Raw genomic sequence first — 21,030 nt, forward strand, 5'->3', positions numbered from 1 at the left:
CCTGCGCCTCTGAACCTGGGAGGCAGTCCACCAGGGATGCGAGCAGGTTCCCCCAAGGCCAGGCCAAGAGGCGGGGTGGGGCGGGGCGGGGCGGGGCGGCTTCTGCATGGGAGGAGACCGGGTAGTATTTGTATGGGGGAGCGGTCTGTGGGGAGGCGGAGTTCTTTTGCATATACAGCAGGCGGTGGGCCAATGGGCGGGGCCGGGGCGGGGCGCCGAGGGAGGGATGCTCCCCCGCCCCCGGAACGGAATCCTCCGGGGAGCCGAGCTGGCTCGCGCGCTTGCATCCCGCACCAGCCGCCGGCCCTGGGCCCGGCCCGCGTCAGACCGAGCCGCCGCCGCCACAGCAGCAGCAGCACTCGGGAAGCCGGGCCCAGCCGGGGCCGCGGGAGGCGGGGGCGCCCGGGCCCTGGATGTCCCGCAGCGCGGCGGCCAGCGTGAGAAGGGCGGGCTCGGGGGGCTTGGGCCGGGGGCGGCGCCGCTGCTGATGTGGCGGAGGGTGGGAAGCGGCAGCAGCGCCCGGATGGAGAGAAGATGCCAAGACTGGAGAGGGTGGTCCTGGGTGGGGGTCCGGGAACAAGCCCCCGGCAATCCTAAACCTGCCAGACTGGGGTCTCCAGGACAGGCCATCTCTGCGAAGGCCCTGGAAATAGAGATTCTGAGATACAAATTTCCCCCAAATCAAGGACAGGGCTGCATAAATTCTAGGTACAACTCCCTGGGCAAGGTTTGGTGTTCAAGGTCCGGGACACAGTTCCCTTTATCAAGCTAAGGCCTTAACTGAGCCTATTCGAGACAAAAATCCGTACTCCTCCTGCCAGAGGGGTTCTTCGAGCACAACAGCCCCCTAATCGAGATCTTGAAGATTAGCTCCCTGGGTAGAACTGCCAAGGCCAAGGCTGAGGGGTGTGGGGGTTCATCCAAGTACTGTCTACTCCCAGGGGTCCTGGATCCAGCCTGCCCCCCCCCCCCCAGCCCTTGGGCGGTGTCCCAGGCAAATCCCCTTCTCAAAACAAGGTCCCTGTGTCTGGACTCCACCCCAGCATGAATAAAATAAGGAGAATTTCAGGCATTCCCCTACCCCACCTCCACCCCTTGCTTAGTCAGGGGTCTCAAGACATTGGTCTCCTAGGCCACCCCCTTTGTCCCTAGGGCTGCTCAGCTGTCTAAGAGGCCCCACCCGGAGACAATGCTCAGCTTTCCTAGCCAGACGGACCACCCCCCCCCCCCCCCACCAGACTCCAGGATTTAGCTTGGGCTGGGGGCGGCTCCCCAGAGACCCGGTGGAAACCTGTCTGCAGCCTCTGTGGTGACCAGCGGCTTTGTGTGTGGTATGGGGTGGGGGGTGGGGGTGCAAGGGTTGGGGAGGTGGTTAGAAGTGTGACCTGGTGTTTGTGTGACTGTGTCCAAGTGTGTGCTTGCGTTGCAGCTGGCAAGGAGAAGGAATCCTACGTTGTCTCTCTGCATGCTTGTGGTTGGATGTGCTGGTGTCCGTGGTGTGTGTGTGTGGCCCCAGTGTTTGTGTGACTGGATGTGAATGGCAGCTGCTCACTGTACAAGCTCCTCTACTTTTTGGATCATGTTTAGAGGGATGCGTGGTTGTGGTTAGGAGGTTGTGTTTGTGCTTGTGTCTTTTGTGACCCTGTGTGTGTGTACCTTGGTGTATGTCAACATCTGTGTTGGGTTCGGACTCCTGTGTGGCTGACTGAAGATGTGGGTGGAGTTGTGACCGTGTGTTAGTAGGGTTGTGACTGTGGCGACGGCCATATGTGGAACCATGTTGTGCTTATGTCTGGCTGATGTCTCCATGAGTGTCACTGCACTGCTGTCATGTATGAAGTCACATTGTGCTTGGGTTTGTGTTGTACGCCCCTAGCCATGTCTGCGTGTGGGACTGAGGTGGTACAAATGGCTCTCCACCTAGCTGTGTGATACTGAGTACGAACCACAGCCACCTATGTGTGATTTGAGTTGTGAATATCTGAAACTCTTGTCTACTATGAAAGGGTAGTTGTGTGGAACTCAGCCTGCACTGGGGGTGCATAGGTGACTAGCTTCTGTTCCTCTGTGTGTATATGACCCAGTTGTCTGTGACCCTGGGGGACTCTACGCTGGTGTCCTAGACTGGGAGGGTGTGTGTGATTTGGTGGTGAAGTGACTGTGTTTTCCATGTAAAGCCAGCTGTAAATGCTGACTGGGTCACGCTGTTTATGTGTGCACCCAACAGTGTACTTGTGGTGTGGAGAACCGAACTGTGTGCTTTAAGTTCCTCTGTGTGAGATTTTGAGTATTAGTGGGACTGTGACTTTGTGTATCTGTCCACGTGGGGTCATGATTGATTATATGCAGCCACATTCTTGTCTACGTGACTCGAATCCTCATGGAGACTGTTTATCTGTGATAGGGTACCAGCATGACAGATGGCTGGGCACCATCGGCCCTGATGCAGAGTGACTCCATCCACAACTGTTTCTGGAATGTCTGTGACTGTTTGAGGCCGGCCATCCTTGTCCCTCGGCCTCTGGCTGATGATACGCTACGTCTGTGATGCTCGGGCTGTGGCCTTCAGTGTCTACAGCGTGTGGCTGTCCTTAGAGAGAGACTGATACATAAGAGCGCTTGTCTCAGAGGAGCACGTAGTGCGTGTGACAACCAAACGTGGGCATGCCCCTGGTAGTCGGTGACTGTCAAAGTGTGTTGATGTAGCTGGTGCTGCTTGAGGGTGAATGACCTTGTGCATCTACAGCTGTGTGTTGCTGGGGTGTGGAGGGGGTGCGGAGCTTGGTAAGACCAGTGTGCCTCAGTCCACATAGGTGATTGTGCTCCTGGGTGACCCGAGAGGTGGCCGGTCTGTATGTGTTTCCGCCTAGGGTGTGTGGCTTAGGAGACACAGCTGTCATGAGGTGTAGTTGGACACGTATCACCCGTATGCATATGCCTGCTCCAGCTCATTGTATGTAGCCAAGAGTGGATGTTATCAGTTGTTGGATTGAGTAAGTGCCTGTGGTTGGCTGAGACACACATACATGCCTGTGGACACATGGAGAGCTGTGTATGCCAGTGAGTACCAACATGTGACCAGATGTTAGTTGTGTCTTATGACCTGAGGCACATAGCTATTGTGATGTCTGTGTCATAAAGTGTGCTGAGATATGACCAAATTGCTAAGAAAACTGTTGGCTGCTCAGGTATGTGTGGCTATGTGTTTGTGTTTAACCCTGGGCATGACAGTAGAGGGCAAAGCCACTCACTTCCCATCATCTCCTTGGGTATTGAGGGACCCATCAGTGTCCCCCAACACACCTACTCCTTCCTGGGCCCATAGAACCAGGTGGCTGGTCTCCCTAGTAACAGTTGCTATGACTACCAGGGTTCTTACTAGGGAGCCTGAGATGGAGGGGTTGGCTAAGGTCCAAGGTGGGGGTTGAGTAGGGGACCGAATTCCCCTCCACAAACTTCTCATCTTCTCACTCCCTTGAGCAGGGTGGACCCAGGAGACCTGGTCAGCATTTGTCCCCAGCCCCCTGTGGGGCCTTGGGGCCCCCTGAAACCTTCAGGACGGAGTCAGGTGAGTGACCAGCTTGACAAAGGACTGGGTTTGTATCATCCATGGGTCATGGTTATGACTAGTGTGACCAGAGGAACTGCCAACCACTGTCACACAGGCTCCGTTGTATACTTTGTTGTACACAGTGACCATCAAAGCCCCCACGGTCACAGACACACATCCTAAGCCCCCACCTACAGACACCAACAACCTTCTGCACACAATGATTATGTACAGATCAAACTCTTGCAGGTACGCACACTCAGACCTTCACACGTCCATAGATTTACAGTTCAACCTGCACACGCATGATTTCCACATACTTGTCAAATGCAGCAACAAGCACACTTCTAGATTTGCTAAGTGATATTTATTCACACAAACACAGAGACAGATATCTACATGTACACATATCTCCAGACCTTCCCAGACAGCACACAGGCAACCACCTGCACTTGTACACCCATTCCTAGAAATACACTCAAGACATATATGGCCAGATAAGATGGTGAGGGTCTACAATCCCAGCTCTTAGGAGGCTGAGCATGAGGATCAGGAGTTCAAGTCCAGCTTCAGCTATACAGCAAGCTTGAGCCCAACATGGGCTACTTGGGACCCATCTCTAAAGCAGTAAGATGCCGGTGCTTGTTTATACTCCCAACAGCCAGGAGACAGAGGTAGCCAGAACTCTTGGAGTTTATTGTCAGCCTGGTCTACACAGCGACTTCTAGGCCAGTCAAGGGATACATCGTAAGTTGATGCTGAAGAGAAGGAGGAAGAGGAGGAGGAGAAGAAGAAAAGAGATGTACAATGATAGTCTCCACCCAGTATGCACAGGCCCTTAGGTCCAGACAACAGTGTCTCCTTTATCTCAGGCTGGCCTTGAACTCCTATATTACCAAGTGTGTCCTTGAAGTGACACTCCCGCCTCTTTCTCTCAAATGCTTGAAGTGAAGGCATGTGCCACCACGCCCCATGTATGCAGGCTGGAGATGGGACACACCATCAGCTGTGCTGTGACTGCAGCTTTGACGGCTACACTTCTGTAGACCAACAGCCTCACAGACTGCACCTGTGAATCCCAAAAGAGCTACGCTTTGGCTCACACTCTCACAAATAGTGCTCAGCACTCTTAGACAACAGCCACTCAGTCAGCAATCACACCGATGGCCATGGTCAGGGACACATTGCTTTACAGACACACTGTCAGCCAGGAGAATGACCGGGGATAGCCCTGCTTTGGGTTCTGAATGAGTGAGTTTATAGTATAAAAGCAAGCAAAAGTAAAACAATGAATATCAAGTAGCAGATAGAAGAAGTAGAGAGCAGAACATCAAATGGACTCTCACCATCCAGCAGACACAGCTGGAGTGGCCAGATTGAGAAAGCAAACAAAAGCATCAGCCCTCACCGAAGCCACCTACATACAATCTCATTAGCATCTGCCCTCTTGAACATAGACACCATCTTATGGATAACGGTCACAGATTTCCACTCTCAGAGGCAACGGCTCTAAAGGACATAGTCGCACCCTCTCACAGAAGCATTGCCCTATGGAAACCAGTCATGGAAACACCCTTCAGGGCCAGCAATCCATCCAAGGCAACACGCACAGTAACCACAAGCTCTCGTAGACAGGAACTATACAGAGACATCGCATGCACCAGTGCACACGCATGGCCAGTCAGACACGAGTGCCCTGCAGCAGAAACCTCCAGAGATGCATGCTCACAGATAACAACCCCTCTTGGGGATGCAGGCTCCCTCACAGCCAACGCCCAAAGTCTCACGAACAGTCATTCACGTAAGGAGTCTTTTACAGCCTGCCTCCCGGACACACTGCCTCTGACTGTTGCAAGCACGCACCACCTGAGGCCTCGCTTCATCTGCACTCAGCTGTCAGAGAGCTGTACAGGTTACATTTTCCCTCCTGCTCTCCCCCTCCCTCTCCTTTCCTTGACCTTGCAGGCTAGACCAAGCTCTGCTACCTGGCTACATGTTCTTATCCCTGATCACCTTCACTGACCCTCGTGTCCTCAACCCCCCGGAAATTATGACCCTTGACCCCTAGTCCTCAAGCTCCAGGGCCCTGACCTCTCATTCTTTGGATCTCTGTGGCTTTTCCATCATACCTCAAACCTCTGAACCCCTAAAGCCTATGACCTGCGGTTCCACCCACCCAGACCTCCATGCCCCTTGCCGCGCACCCCTGAAGCCCTGGATACACAATCCTGGGACCCTCTACATAACCAGTGTCCACCGGGTAGAGCCACTCACCCACACCTGCTTCTCTATCAAGCCCTCAGCCCTCTCACCTCATCTCCACACCATTGACCTCCATCTTTAACCCATATCCCTGTCCTGTGCCACTAGACGGGGCGGGCACCATGAACAAGTTACGGCAGAGTCTGCGGCGGAGGAAGCCAGCCTATGTGCCCGAGGCATCGCGCCCACACCAGTGGCAGGCAGACGAGGATGCAGTGCGCAAAGGCACGTGCAGCTTCCCTGTCAGGGTGAGTGTACGGCATGGATCGCCTGATTTGTGCCTACGGCGTGCCTGCTGATCCCGGGGCACTGGGCAGATTGTCTGAGGCCATTGCTGGAAGACCTGTACTGTGGGGCTCTGTTAGGAGCTGTGACCGGCGACTTCCAAGTGCACTGGCATGATGGCACTTGCCTGTAGTCCTAGAACACGCCCCATCACCTTTGTAGAACTGGAACCATGTGTGGTAGAGCACCTGCCTAGAATCCCCCAGTGAGGGGCTGGGGTGTGGCTCAGTGGTAGAGCACCTGCCTAGAATCCCCCAGTGAGGGGCTGGGTTGTGACTCAGTGGTAGAGCACCTGCCTAGAATCCCCCAGTGAGGGGCTGGGGTGTGGCTCAGTGGTAGAGCACCTGCCTAGAATCCCCCAGTGAGGGGCTGGGTTGTGACTCAGTGGTAGAGCACCTGCCTAGAATCCCCCAGTGAGGGGCTGGGGTGTGGCTCAGTGGTAGAGCACTTTTCTAGCATTGTGGAAGGCCCTGGATTCCGGCTCCACACGAGGAAGGGTGGTTATAAGGACTTAAAACTGCAACTCTGGGTAATGGAACTTAGTCTCATTCTAATTCCAGGGACAGTTATTGCATCTGCAGGAAGCCCCGATTTCCATTTGCCATCATAGGAGGGAGAGTGGGCGTGGATCTGTCTTCATGTGTGCATATTAAGGATTAAACCAATGGCCTCAGCCAAGCATGGTGGCATATGCCTCAAAAAAAAAAAAAAAAAAAAAAAAAGCATGAGACGTGCTTTCTCTGTTCCCTATGACTTTACTAGCGTTTGCTCTGTAGTCCAAGCTGGCCTCAAAATTCAGAGGTCTGCCTGTGGCGCACGCCTTTAATCCTAGCATTCGGGAGGCAGAGGCATTCAGATGTCTGAGGCCAACCTGGTCTACGGAGTTAGGAGAGTGAGTAACAGCACAGCCAGGGCTACACAGAGAAAAAGAAAAAGCCAGCAAGCCTTGTGCGTGCTAGGCAAGCAGACCTCCACTGAGCTGCATCTCCAGCGCTGGCCAGCTTCCTTTCTAGCTGATGTCAGGGCGGGTGGAGCAGCCTTGTGGCCTCCATCAGGCACACAGGAACATGCTGGCCCTCAGAAGGCCGAGAGTGAGGCGTGAAGGCCCAGCGACAGACAGGACCCAAATCTCTGTTTTCTTAGCCATGTGTCTGGGCTAGAAGTGTGGTTCCCACCCTATGGATTGGAAATGCAAAGTGAATGACTGCACCCGATGGGCTGAGAACTGTGGCCTGGGTGCGGAGATGCTCGGTGATGCTGAGAGTGATTGATTACTGTGTGTCCCCCGCCCCCCCCCCCAGTACCTGGGTCACGTGGAGGTGGAGGAGTCCCGGGGGATGCATGTTTGCGAAGATGCTGTGAAGAAGCTGAAGGCGGTGAGTGAGGGGCTGGATGCAGGGAGGGGGTAAGAGCAGACCAGAAGAGGTGATCCTGACCAGGCCACTCTGCTCCCTACCCTCACCCCAGATGGGCCGTAAGTCCGTGAAGTCTGTCCTGTGGGTGTCAGCCGATGGACTCCGAGTGGTGGACGACAAAACCAAGGTAGGAGGGCTGTCTTTGGGGTGGAGGGAGACTTACCCGTCCACCATGGGACATTCCGCCCAAGGGCGCCTTCTAGACTCAGCCATGTGTTCCTGCATCGGCTTGGCTGACTGCATGGTCCTAATTCAGGACCGAGGGCTGTGGTTATTTGAGAACTCGTATGGGGAATGGGTACCTGTGTGTACGAACTGAAGCAGCCACCTCAATGCCAGTCCCAGCCACCCCGTCACCAACTGAGAAATCCTGGGCACGAGATTTAACCCCTCTGGGCTCCAGTTGCCTCATCTTTAAAAAGAAAAAACCGGGTTATAATAGACCCTGCCATCAAATCAGAAAGCCTGTATGTATGCACTGTGTAAAATCAGGCTGGCGGGATTGTACAATAGTTAAAGCACTTGCCACGGAGGTAGGAGGATGTGAGGTCAGATTCCCAGAAGCCCACACGATTGCTAGTGTCCTCCCTGAGAAGAATTACCAAGCTCAGCTCTGGCCCTTGATATGCATGTGTACAGGCATGTGCCCACACACACAATGGAAAAGGGGGAGGCAGGCGGCGGACCAAAAACACTTCTGCCAGGAGCCGGGGTATAGTGGTACAGGTGTGTGATTCTAGCCCTAGGGAAGTTGAGGCAGGAGGATTACAAATCCAAGGCCATCCTGGGCTTCATGCTGGAAGAAAAAAAAATTTTTTTTTTAAAGCTCAGCGTATCAACAAATGTGGGTTATTACATGTTTGGGGTTTTTGTTTAATTGGGTCCAGCATAACCCTGACGGCCTCAAACTCACTGTTTTGCCAAAGATGGTCTTGAAATTCTGGTCCTCCTGCCTATACTTCCCAAGTGCTGGGTTGACAGGCATCCATCACCGTGCCTGGTTCTGGCCTTGCTGGGAATGCGGCCTAGGTTTTCCTATGTACCTAGGCCAGAGCTCCGCCACCTGAGCACATCCCAACCCTATTTTGTGTTTAGATGAGATCCCCAGGATTCAAGATCTGGGACTTTTTCTGAGACAGGGGAGTGAGGACTCTTGAACCAGGTCCTTGTGCATGGAGGCAAGTCTTTCACTGGGCTGTCACCCAAGCCCTGGGCTCTGGGCATCTGTTTGCTCCCCTTTGGCTCCCCTGACTCCAGCCTGGAGACCCCTGCCAGGAGGTGCCCAGGGCATGCTGGGTGTTGTCACCTTTGCACAGGCTGTTCCTTTGCCTGAATTCTTCCTGGAATTAATGGCACTTCTGGCTCCTGCAGGCCCTGGAGTCCAGTCTTTCTCCTGAGTCTGTGCCTCTAGGCTGTCTCCTCCATCTCAGATGGATCTGACAGACCAAATCATGATCCTGGGGCAGGCTAGCCCACGGCTATCTCCATGACAGCTGGGTCCGCATTTGATTCAGGATGAGATCATGTGATGTGTGCAAGCAGCAGAGATGGTTTGCACAGCCTGCCTCCTCAACCCTTCCTAGGACCTTCTTGTAGACCAGACCATCGAGAAGGTCTCCTTCTGTGCTCCTGACCGCAACCTGGACAAGGCTTTCTCCTACATATGCCGTGATGGCACCACGCGGCGCTGGATCTGCCATTGCTTTCTGGCACTCAAGGACTCCGTGAGTAGTGCAAGCCGCTGGGTCCTCTCCCTCACTCTGCATGCCCCGGGGACAAGTCCTGGGCCCTCTGGACCAAGACCTCTCATCTCAAGAAGGAAGTGTGTGCGAGTCCTTTAATCCCAGCATTCTGGAGGCTGAGGCAGGCGGCTCTCTGTGAGTTCGAGGCCAGCTTGGTCTACAGAGCAAGTTCTGGGATAGCCAGGACTGTTACACAGAGAAACCCTGACTTGAAAAACAAAACAAACAAATAAATTCCAAAAAACAAAAACAAAACAAAAAGAAGAGGAGGAGGAGGAGGAGGAGGAGGAGGAGGAGGAGGAAAGTATGCATAGTCTCTAATGTGCAGGAGTCTGGGATGGGAGCGGGTTACTTGATGCATACCAAGCATCAAGGAAAACAGTGGTTATCATCATCCTGTGTCTTAGTTTTAGTGCGTGTGTGCACTCCTGACTGTATGTATGTGCGTCAGGTTCCTGGAACTGGAGTCACAGACAGTTGTGAGCTGCCCAGTATGGGTGCTGGGAACTGAACCCAGGTCCTCAGCAAGAGCAGCAAGTACTCTTAACCGCTGAGCCATCTCTCTAGGCCCTGGCCTCAAACTTTTGATCTTCCTGTCTCTGTCTCCTCAATGTTAGGATTGCAGAAGGCATTCAGCCTCAAGCCCAGTAGCTCCACAAGTTTTTGCTTCTGCATCAGGCACACTGTGGTCAACGCAGTTTTCTGCCCCAGGAGACTCCCTTGGGTCCTTCTCAATGTCTTAATTGTTTCCAGGATTCCCTCAGCCTTGGTATATTTTGTTTGTGGTTCTTTTCTTTTTTTGGATTTATTTATTTATTTTTGAAGATATTTTGGGGGTCTGGAGAGATGGCTTAGCAATTGAGAACACTTGTTGCTCTTGCAGAGTGCCAAGATTTCATTCCTATCACCCACACAGCAGTTTACACCCATCCACAACTCCAGTTCCAGGACATCTGGTACCCTCTTCTAGCCTCTGTGGACACCAGGCATGTGCGCAATGCACTTATAGATGTGGACAAAACTTTCATACCCATGAAAATAAAAAAAAATCTTTTTCTTAAAAGTAGGCTGCGTGGAGTAGTGCACACCTTTAATCCCTACATTTGCAGGGCAGAGGCAGCAGATCTCCGTGAGTTCAAGGACAGCCTGGTCTACAGAGTAAATTCCATGCCATCCAGAGCTATGTAGAGAGACCATGTATCAAAAACAAAAAACAAACAAACCATCAAAAAAGAAGAATACATAAAGACTTATTTGGGACCTGAGAGATGGAGGGTAAAGGCACTTGCTACTAAGCCTGACTCCCTGAGTTCAGTCCCCAGGATCCACATGGTGCCCACATGTCCTCTCTTTCTCTCTCTCTCTCTCTCTCTCTCTCTCTCTCTCTCTCTCTCTCTCACACACACACACACACACACACACACACACACAACACACACGGTAAATGTTAAAACATTAGAATGTTTTATTTCTGTGTTGTGGGAGGAGAGTGTAACAGTTCCATCAGTTACTTACTTGCTGTGGAACAAATTGCTCCGAAATCCTGTGGCTTATAATTACACTTATTTCTCTTTTAAAATTAAATTTGCTTATGTCGTGGTGGGTGTACGTGTGCACGTGTCTGTGCGTTTGAGCATGACTTGTGGACCACAGTGCATGTGACCATCAGAAGACAACTTCCAGAAGTTGGTTCTTGCCAGGCAGTGGTGGCGCACGCCTTTAATCCCAGCACTTGGGAGGCAGAGGCAGGCGGATCTCTGTGAGTTCGAGACCCACCTGGTCTACAAGAGAAGTCGGTTCTCTCTTCCTACCATGTGGGTCCTGGGGATTGAACTCAGGTCATTGGCTTTCGTGCCAAGTGCTTTTACCCACTGAGCCATCTTGCTGACCCTCTCTCTGGAGTTTTTAGGAATCTGAGGGAGACCTAGCTGGGGCATCTTGGCTCCAGGGTCTCTCATTTTATCTTGACTCCTAGGTAGTACCTGGGGCTGTTACATTAGCAGACTGGCTTGTTCAACCCCACCCCCAGCTGTCAGAGAGCCTCACCCTAAATCCTCCCAGCACGGATGCCACAGGAAGACCGAAGGCTCTACAGTGAGTCTCGAGAGAACGAGAGCAGGGGACGGCACCGAGCATAAGTGTGCTAGTGGGAAGCTGTGTGGGCATTTTGGACATGGTCTTGACATCACCTCGCCTGGCGCCAAGGGACTGTGTTCAGTGAGCCACAGAGGTCTTTCCAGGTTCAGAGGGGTGGGGTGGACATAGCCTCCACTTCTGATGAGGGACTGAGAAGTTTTGGAAGAGTACATGGGGGTGAGGAATTATCCGTGGCTATTTTTGGAAACTGTGCTTGCCCATGGTTGGTGGTGTGGATTCAGTGTCCAGCCACCTGGCTGTGTGTGGGATGTTGGGCACAGTGACATCGACACTCTGGGGATAGCCACAGTGGCTTCTCCAAGGGGCATTGTGGTGGTATACCGCCAGGTTTTCCACATGGTCCCACAGTCCCTTCCTCCTGATGTGGCCATATGGGTACATTTTTTTCTGCTTGTCACTTAATTGGTCTCCTTTGGTTGGCAGCAGACTCATGTGGGCACAGGTTGTGACCTTCAGGTTTGATAGCATCCCTCTGTTCTCTTCCTTATTGCCTTGAAACAGCTTCTCGGAGAACAGGAAGCTCGTGATTTGGCTGGGCTGGAAGTTTTCAGGACCCACCAGTCTCCACCCTTCAGTGTGCCATAGGGACACGGAGCCTTCCCTGGCTTTTTTACATGGGTACTGAAGATTTGAACTCGGGTCCTCAGTGTCTGTAGAGCACGCACCACCACCAACTGAGCTGTCTTCCTCAGACTTGTGTTTGACTTTTTAAGAGAGTCTGGCCTCATACTTCCTACGTAGTCCAAGACAACCTTGAACAAGTGCTAGGATTTTGGGCACAGAGCATCAGGCATAGCAGATTTTAGATAGTGATCATGGAACGCTTAGTACTTCTTCAGTTTGACTTTTCAAAAATTCTTCAGCGAAACATGTAAAATTGGGCATTTTGAATTGTGAATCTGGGCTTGGTTCGAGGCAGGAGACTTGGGAATATAAGTCCCGCCCCCAGCTATATAGTGACCTCTAAGTCACTCTGGGCTACCTAGTCTACCTAGTGTCTCTCTCTCTCTCTCTCTCATTAGATTAGTTTGTTTGTTTGGGAGAAGGAGTTGCTTGTTTGGTTACTTAGTTGATTTTGTTTGTTTGTTCAAACAGGGTCTCATTATATAGACCAGGCTGACCTCAAACTCACAGAAATCACCTTCCTCTGCCTCCCAAGTGCTGGGATTAAAGGCGTGCGCCACTCTTGACAGTTTGATTGATTTTCAAGATTGGCTTGGCTCTTGTGGATCCCTCAGAATTCCATTTGGATTTCAGAAGCAGCTTTTCCATTTCTGCAAAGACACCACTGGGTTTTCAACAGAGACTTCATTAGCCGCAGCTCCCTCTGGGGAGCAGTGCTGTCGTGGCCGTTTGTCTTCCAGGCGCTGTCAGGCAGTCTGTAGCTTCTGTTTCGGAGCGTTCTGTATTTCCAGCATAGGTACCTGTGCCTCGGTGGTTATATTATTTGCATGTGTGGACATGGATGTGTGGGCTTGTTTGTAGAGGCCAGAGGTCAGCACGGGAGACCTTTTCTACCTGATTTTTGTTTTCTTCCTTTCATTTGTTTCTTTTTCCAGACAGTTTCTCTGTGTAGCCATGGCTGTTCTGGAACTCACTCTGTAGATCAGGCTATCCCAGAACTCACTCTGTAGATCAGGCTGGTCCCAAACTCACAGCAATTGTCAGACTTGATAGGAAACATCTCAGCCTGCTGAGCCATCTCACCCCCACAGTTGATTCACTATGTAGCCTAGGCTATCCCAAAACTCACTATGTAGATCAGGCTGGCTTTGAACTCACAGAGACCCACCAGTCTCTGCTTCCTACGAGCTGGGATTATATGACTGTGCCACCATGCCCAGCTTGATTTTTTGAGCATGTCTCTATGCTGCCCAGGTTGGTCAGGATTTTCCCGGCTCAAATGATTGTCCTGTCTCAGCCTCCCAAGTAACTAGGATTACTGCACCTAACTTCTTATTTAGGGAGTGAGGATATAGGCTCTCACTGTCGTCCAAACTGGCTTCGAACCCTGGATCCTCCTGCCTCAGTTTTTGAAGTTCTGGCATTAGATACAGTGATGGACTGTAACCCAGCTGCATCCCCGCTCAAGGCTCTACGCTTTGCTCATCTGGTTGGCAGATAAACACTCAAGTCCTGAGAGGCGAAGGGTCCCCTGGCTGCAGACATCCTGACCTGGTGTGACCTTTCTAACCGGGCCACCTCTCCTGCAGGGTGAGAGGCTGAGCCACGCTGTGGGCTGTGCGTTCGCTGCCTGCCTGGAAAGGAAGCAGCGGCGGGAGAAAGAGTGTGGAGTGACGGCTGCCTTCGACGCCAGTCGCACCAGCTTTGCCCGAGAGGGCTCCTTCCGCCTGTCGGGGGGCGGCAGGCCTGCAGAGCGTGAGGCTGGGGACAAGAAGAAAGGTGGGTGCTGCACACATTTGGGGAAGGGTGGCAGGTGCGGTGGGCTCATCTAGGGGTCCCTGCAGAGGAGTTGTAGTTTTCAACGCAGGGCACCAGCGACAAAGGCTGGTATATTAGCAGGGAACATCTCAATTTTAAGAATTCATGGGACAACATTCTGCATTGTGAAGTGGAGAGTCCAAACTACTCAGAGACGGGGATTCCCAGGGTGATAGGAACCCAGACTGAAGGGTTAGAACAACTGGAAAGGTTCTGAAAGGATAATGTGAGCCAAACCAAGTCTAGAATCACCAGTCACAGTTTGAGAAAGAACCGTGGAGGAGGGAGGAGAGCAGAACAGTAGGAGACAGGGAAACGGGGTGGGGGTGCAGAGAAAGACACAGACCACAGGAGATTACAGGGGATCTCCAGTGTCATCCTGCCCCTTTGGAGACCTGTGCCTTTACTAATCACCTCAGTTTTCATATCTATAAATTGGCCATAGTCCTGACCATGCGATTGGTTGTGTGAATTGGATGAGTTAACATTTGCAAGGCTCCTGGGGCAGTGTCTCACAGGTATTCGTGTACCAAGTAAACGTAAATGGTTGGGAAAAGAAAGAGGGCCAAAGTGGGGATGAGAGCAGCTGAGAACAGGAAGCTGGAGAGATGGAGGGTCAGGCTAGAGGACAATTTCCCAGTGGCCTCCTGAGGAAGTGATCTTGGCTTGGGTGGGCCAACTTTTCAGAGTCTGGGGGATGGGATGTTGGGGGTGACAAGGTAGCTCTAAGGAGTGACCAAGAAGACAAGGTGGGGCTGGATTATAGCTCAGGGGTAGGGGACTTCCTTAGAATCCCCCAGTGAGGGACAGGAGTGTGGTTCAGTGGTAGAGCCCCTGCCTAGAATCTCCCCAGTGAGGGGCTGGAGTGTAGCTTAGCAGAGACTGCTTGGCTACTACGCACAGTACCCTGGCTTCCATCCCCAGCACTATAAGCATAAGGCCTGTTGGCCTGGTTTCCAATGCCTTAAGTGAGGTAACTAACAAGCTGTCTGTTGTGTCTTTAGCAGAGGCAGCAGCCGCTCCCGCTGTGGCTCCTGGCCCTGCCCAGCCTGGGCATGTGTCCCCAACACCAGCTACCACATCCCCTGGTGAGAAGGGGGAGGCAGGCACCCCAGTGGCCGCAGGCACCACTGCTGCTGCCATTCCTCGGCGCCACGCACCTCTGGAGCAGCTGGTTCGCCAGGGCTCCTTTCGTGGGTTCCCGGCGCTCAGCCAGAAGAACTCACCTTTCAAACGTCAGCTGAGCCTGCGGTTGAACGAGCTGCCATCCACCCTGCAGCGCCGTACGGACTTCCAGGTGAAGGGCACAGGTGAGCCCTTGGATCAGGAGGAAGGAACATCAGACTTCACCATAACTGTCTGATGGGGGCAAGGGGTAGAGGAGAGATGGTCTAGATTGTGATTGATTAGCACTGTCTGCCAGGGGCCGAGGTTAAGCGTGTGGAACATATGGTCGTTAACAGTGTCTGCCGTGGTCAAGGACTAGAAGAGAGCTAGCACAAACATGATGGATAAGTCACGCCTGCTGCGGGTAAAGTGTGTACGCTGGGTTAGCCATAGACGTCTAGTGCACACAGCCATAGATGGACGTGTAGTGCAGACAGCCCTAGACGTGTAGTGCACACAGCCGTAGTGTAGTGCACACAGCCATAGATGGACGTGTAGTGCAGACAGCCCTAGACGTGTAGTGCACACAGCCATAGATGGACGTGTAGTGCACACAGCCGTAGACGTGTAGTGCACACAGCCGTAGACGTGTAGTGCAGACAGCCGTAGACGTGTAGTGCACACAGCCATAGATGGACGTGTAGTGCACACAGCCGTAGACGTGTAGTGCACACAGCCGTAGACGTGTAGTGCACACAGCCGTAGACGTGTAGTGCACACAGCCGTAGACGTGTAGTGCACACAGCCGTAGACGTGTAGTGCAGACAGCCGTAGACGTGTAGTGCAGACAGCCGTAGACGTGTAGTGCAGACAGCCGTAGACGTGTAGTGCACACAGCCGTAGACGTGTAGTGCACACAGCCGTAGACGTGTAGTGCACACAGCCATAGATGGACGTGTAGTGCACACAGCCGTAGACGTGTAGTGCACACAGCCGTAGACGTGTAGTGCACACAGCCGTAGACGTGTAGTGCAGACAGCCGTAGTGTAGTGCACACAGCCCTAGACGTGTAGTGCACACAGCCGTAGACGTGTAGTGCACACAGCCGTAGACGTGTAGTGCAGACAGCCCTAGACGTGTAGTGCACACAGCCGTAGACGTGTAGTGCACACAGCCGTAGACGTGTAGTGCAGACAGCCGTAGACGTGTAGTGCACACAGCAGTAGACGTGTAGTGCACACAGCCATAGACGTGTAGTGCAGTCATGGTCAGCTAACAGGGCCTGCGGTTACTCAGGGAACAGACTAGGTGGCACACATTTTGTCTCCTTCAGGCAGGTAAGTCTACCACGGGCAAGGGAAAGACATCGCAACATGGATGTCCTTTATGTCCGAGACAAAAGCACCATAGTTTAATGTTCTTTCCAAACATTTGATGGATAGATCTATGACCTGTATTAAGTGATTGATAAAAGGATCTCTCTGGCTCAGGAGAGGACCACAGTAGATTCGCAATGTCTGCCTTGGTCGGGGAGAGTAAAGGGATAGCATGCACTATGATATCCTGATGTCTGATGTGAGCGGAGATCCTTTTGGAGCATGACAGTAGGCTACACAACTAATTCAGCCAAACTTTCCCCGGAGCAGGCAGAAACAGCAGCAGTTTAGCCTGTGTTTGCCTAAGGGAGACTTCCATAGTGTGGTCGACAGAATTACAAAATCCGTCCAAGTAGCCGGTGGGTAGAATGAGCAAAGAGCACAGTGGAGGTGGGGCGCCAGGGAAGCATTGTGTTTGATTATTAATGTCTGTCCTGGGCCGGGGAAAGGAAAAAAGTGCTGTTTGTTGTGACCTAAGACACTAGTAGCCCAGCGTTCTAGAAGCAGAAGGATCGTGATTTCAGGGCCAGCCTGGGCTACCTAGCAAGATCCTGTCTGTGAAAGCTATGTCTGCTGTGGGCATGGAGATGAAAGACTTGGCACAGTGCCGTGCTGTCGCCATAGGAAACAGGCAAGGGGCTATGAGAGGTCGTGAGGCCATGAGTCTGACTCTCACTGCTGGCTCCCAAGGCTGCGGAGGTGGATCTGGAGGGCGTCGATTCATTTCCACTGGGCGAAGGTGACTGCATATTGAGAATGATACGTCCTCCATGTCCTGCAGAACTCCTTGGCTTGTCACACACCCTCACATTTGCTGTCTTCATGCACCGTGACATCAGACACACATGGAGTTTGTCATCCGTGTGCTTGAGATGGCAGGCTTCTCAAGCTTCACACTCCTGGGGCCAGTTGCACACTCACCCGAGAGTGATTGTCCATGCAGAAATTTCACAATTTGACGTACATGCCACAGAAACTGGAAGTCACAAACTCAGAGTTACATATGTGCAGAAATCACTTGCACATACACCAGAAGGGAGAACTCAGAAGTCACGTGTCCGGATTTACACCTTTAAAATGCCACACACTTAGCTTCACACAAGCTCAGAAATCCATGCATGCCGATTCCCTCCCTCTCTCTCTTTCTATCTCTCTCTCTCTCTCTCTCTCTCTCTCTCTCTCTCACACACACACACACACACACGTCTACTGCACAGGTAGACTCTGCACCACACACCTCAACCTCCATCACTCTTGGAAACCACACCCTCAGACCCTGCCTTGCCTTGTTGAACGAACACATGCAGTTATTAAGGAAATTAATGTAGAGACAACGTCACACTCACCTTGTACCCTTGAAGACAGCATAGAGAGCTGTTGCTCTCCACATGTGCCAGGCTGTGGCTTCTCTAAACCGTGCCTTTGTTCCTCCCAGGCTCGTATGGGACCCCCATGCCTGTTCTATGTCTCCTGTCTTGCTGGCATAGTTTCATTTCCACCATGATGATGTATGTGTCAAGCGAGGCCAGGAGGGGTGACCAGGGACCCCCAAAGTAGAACATATGACCCCCAGCCAGCGAGCATCCACGTGACCAGCGTGCATTCCTCCGTGCATCTGCTGCATGTCTGGCAGAGTGCACTGTTTAGTTATGCACATGGGTAGTTTTCAGCGCTTGCAGGTGCCATCACTTAGATCTTGAGATCCTGGTTTGGGGCCTCTGTGACCGTCAGTTACCTGATGCCACATACTGGCTCTTGTCGCTCCACTCTCTGGTCACACACATCTATGTGCACAGTTATTTTAGTGGCCATGGTCACCTAGTGCCCTGCATACCTCTGGAAACAAAGACTAGGTTGTGCGGGGGTCCTGAGGACAGAGAGGAAAGGCAGCTTGCGGCAGGCCAGAAGCTGTTTGCTCATCTCTGCCGTTCTGTAACCTCACAGTGCCTGAGATGGAGCCTCCTGGTGCCAGTGACAGTGATGGCATCAATGCTCTGTGCACGCAGATCAATTCATCCTTTGCCAGTGCTGGAGTGCCAGCGTCAGGGCCACCATCTGCCACAACAGGTAGGAGCAGCCCTCCCCCGGGCCGCCACTCTCCAGTGGCTCTCTTGCGTTCCTTTGCACCTGAAGGGCCACCTTGGGAATCCTAGGGATGGATGGTTCAGAGCAAAATCTTAGAACCGTGTATTGTCTCAGAGCCGCGGGATTACTTTAGAGCCATTATATTGCCTTGGGACTGTGCGATGAGCTTAGACTTAGAGGCATGGGATTGCCCCAGAAACCTGTATTGTCTTTGTGCTGTTGGATCATTTGAGAACCATGGGATTGCCTCTGAGCCACACGATCATTTGAGAACAACAGATCACCTGAGAGCCAGGGGCTTCTCCGACCTCTGAAGTTTCTCTGAATCTCAAACATTAAAAATGTGCCCCCACAACCTTAGCAAGATACAAACTCAAGGCAGTGAGATCTTCCTGTATTGGATAGTCTGAGAAAGACGTGTGCATCGTAGAATCTTAGCGTCTGGAAATAGTGCCAGACATGCTAGAATTAAGGCAAATCTTTTTTAAAAAATTATTTATTATTTATCCAGTGTTCTGCCTGCATGTATGCCTGCAGGCCAGAAGAGGGCACCAAATCTCATTACAGATGGTTGTGAGCCACCATGTGGTTGCTGGGAATTGAACTCAGGATCTCTGGAAGAACAATCAGTGCTCTTAACTTCTGAGGCATCTCTCCAGCCACCCCCTCCACGGTTATCATTAGCAGCACACTCAGGGCTGGCAGGGGGAAGGACATTGGGCTGTGGGTGTAGTGTGTTGATCTGTTTAGATCCATCAAGGGCTGTAGAGTCTCTGAACTGTCCTTTCTCCCCTCTGCAAACCTGCTGAGTTAAGGTGAAGTCATCTGGACAGTGGGGCAGGACTGAGCTGGGATTCACAGACGGTCTTGCTGTAGAACCCAGGCTTTGGTCCCCAAGCCACCCTGACTCTTGAGTTTCTTCGTGGCAACCTATACCTTTCACTTGCCTCTCTCCAGGAACTTCTGCCTGGGGCGAGCCCTCCGTACCCCCTGCCGCTGCCTTCCAGCCTGGGCACAAGCGGACCCCTTCAGAGGCTGAGCGATGGCTGGAGGAAGTGTCCCAAGTGGCTAAAGCGCAGCAGCAGCAGCAGCAGCAGCAGCAGCAGCAGCAGCAGCAGCAGCAGCAGCAGCAAGCAGCCTCCGTGCCACCAATGCCCACCATGGCCCCCACTCTTCCACCCTTTTCTGCCCCCGTGGGGCCATTTGACACTGCAGCTGCCCAGGTGGCTGTGTTCTTGCCACCCCCACACATGCAGCCTCCGTTCGTGCCCGCCTACCCAGGCCTGGGTTATCCACCCATGCCCCGCGTACCGGTGGTGGGCATCACACCTTCACAGATGGTGGCCAATGCCTTCTGCTCAGCTGCCCAGCTCCAGCCCCAACCTGCCACACTGCTTGGAAAAGCCGGGGCCTTTCCCCCACCTGCTGCACCCAGCGCCCCTGGTGGCCAGGCCCGTCCACGCCCCAATGGGGCGCCTTGGCCCCCAGAGCCAGCGCCTGCCCCAGCCCCTGAGTTGGACCCCTTTGAGGCCCAGTGGGCAGCATTAGAAGGCAAACCCGCTGTGGAGAAGCCCTCTAACCCCTTCTCTGGTGACTTGCAGAAGACCTTCGAGATTGAACTGTAGCCCATGTTGCCCTGCACCCACTTCATCAGCCCCAGGTGCACCACACTCAGGAGGGGAGGCCCAGCCTCTCCCCTATTGCTGCTCCCCGGGCTGCGCCCCTCACCACACTCTCTCTAAGCCCTTCTCTCCGCCACCCCTCACAAACCACTACAGAACCAATATTGTGATGCCTAGGTTGCGCCAAGATGGAATTCAGGGATGGACCCAGCCTGGCTAAGGGAACCATTTCACTGCCGGACTTAGGCTGGCGATGCCCCTTCCCCAGTCCCAGATACGGAATGCCCTCCGTTCAAGCTACTTTCCCCAGTTTCTGTTGCCCTTCCACCTTTCAGTGTTGGGCAGGATGGAGGAGGGATGTCCACTTAGGGGCGCTCCCCTGCCCACCTCAAGCCTGGTCATCCCCTCCCCGCCCTGTACACACAGCACAAGCCAAGGGCTTCCCCTCTGCCCACGCTGCGTTCACTGCCAATGCTGTGCTTGCCCAGTCCCCCTCCCCCATTCGGGGACCATGTCTTCCGTAGGGCCGAGGTCTCACGGGGTGGGGCCCGACTGGTTACCCAGGAGAGGGGGAGGGGGGAGGGACAAAGACGCTCAGTTACCTCATGTCGGTGCCCGCTGGGGAAGGGGTTCCAGAAGAGGAGGAAGGGGTGCCTGGCGGGTACTTTTCTATCTTTTATTTCCAGATTTTTTTTGTATCTAAACTTGCAGATTTGTATTATACAAGGACAGCCAATAAAGGAAGAATATAATGGTGGCAGTTGGGAGAGTGAGGTGTGTGTAGGGAAGGTTGCAGATGTGAGGCCTTTCCACTTGCCAGGCATGGCCATCCCTGTCTGTGATACCAGTATTAGGAACCTGGAAGCAGGGGGACCCCGGGTTCAAAGTCGATCTCAGCTACCGTTATCTGAGGCCTTCTTGGACTACATGAGACCCTGTCTCAAAGAAAACCTTTCCCCTTTTACCAATTTAAAGATCTCCCTGAAC

General features: G+C 52.9%; 1 protein-coding gene across 2 annotated transcripts; it reads left to right on the forward strand.

Moving 5' to 3' along the window:
* Positions 1-176: 176 nt before the first annotated feature.
* Positions 177-20,799, forward strand: Numbl (NUMB like endocytic adaptor protein). 2 transcript variants are annotated; one of them, XM_041654141.1, is made up of 10 exons: positions 177-437; positions 3,484-3,568; positions 5,921-6,060; positions 7,399-7,473; positions 7,565-7,639; positions 9,096-9,236; positions 13,625-13,814; positions 14,861-15,163; positions 18,281-18,403; positions 19,379-20,799. In XM_041654141.1, exons 1-10 carry the CDS (start codon positions 414-416, stop codon positions 20,044-20,046), a joined length of 1,824 nt encoding a protein of 607 aa, XP_041510075.1. In that variant the 5' UTR covers positions 177-413; the 3' UTR covers positions 20,047-20,799. The 2 variants fall into 2 exon arrangements, with proteins under 2 accessions (XP_041510075.1, XP_041510074.1); XM_041654140.1 differs by having other exon boundaries at positions 179-437; positions 14,858-15,163.
* Positions 20,800-21,030: the final 231 nt, after the last annotated feature.

The sequence above is a fragment of the Microtus oregoni genome, unplaced genomic scaffold (genome assembly GCF_018167655.1).
Source record: "Microtus oregoni isolate MIOR12 unplaced genomic scaffold, Mior012 000006F_ref0000085, whole genome shotgun sequence".
NCBI classification, from domain to species: domain Eukaryota; kingdom Metazoa; phylum Chordata; class Mammalia; order Rodentia; family Cricetidae; genus Microtus; species Microtus oregoni.

Coding starts and splice junctions, on each gene's coding strand:
- Numbl (XM_041654140.1), top strand. CDS start 414: ATGTCCCGCAGCGCGGCGGCCAGC. Junction 7,640..9,095: donor TGGTGGACGACAAAACCAAG/GTAGGAGGGCTG, acceptor AACCCTTCCTAG/GACCTTCTTGTAGACCAGAC. Junction 15,164..18,280: donor CTTCCAGGTGAAGGGCACAG/GTGAGCCCTTGG, acceptor GTAACCTCACAG/TGCCTGAGATGGAGCCTCCT.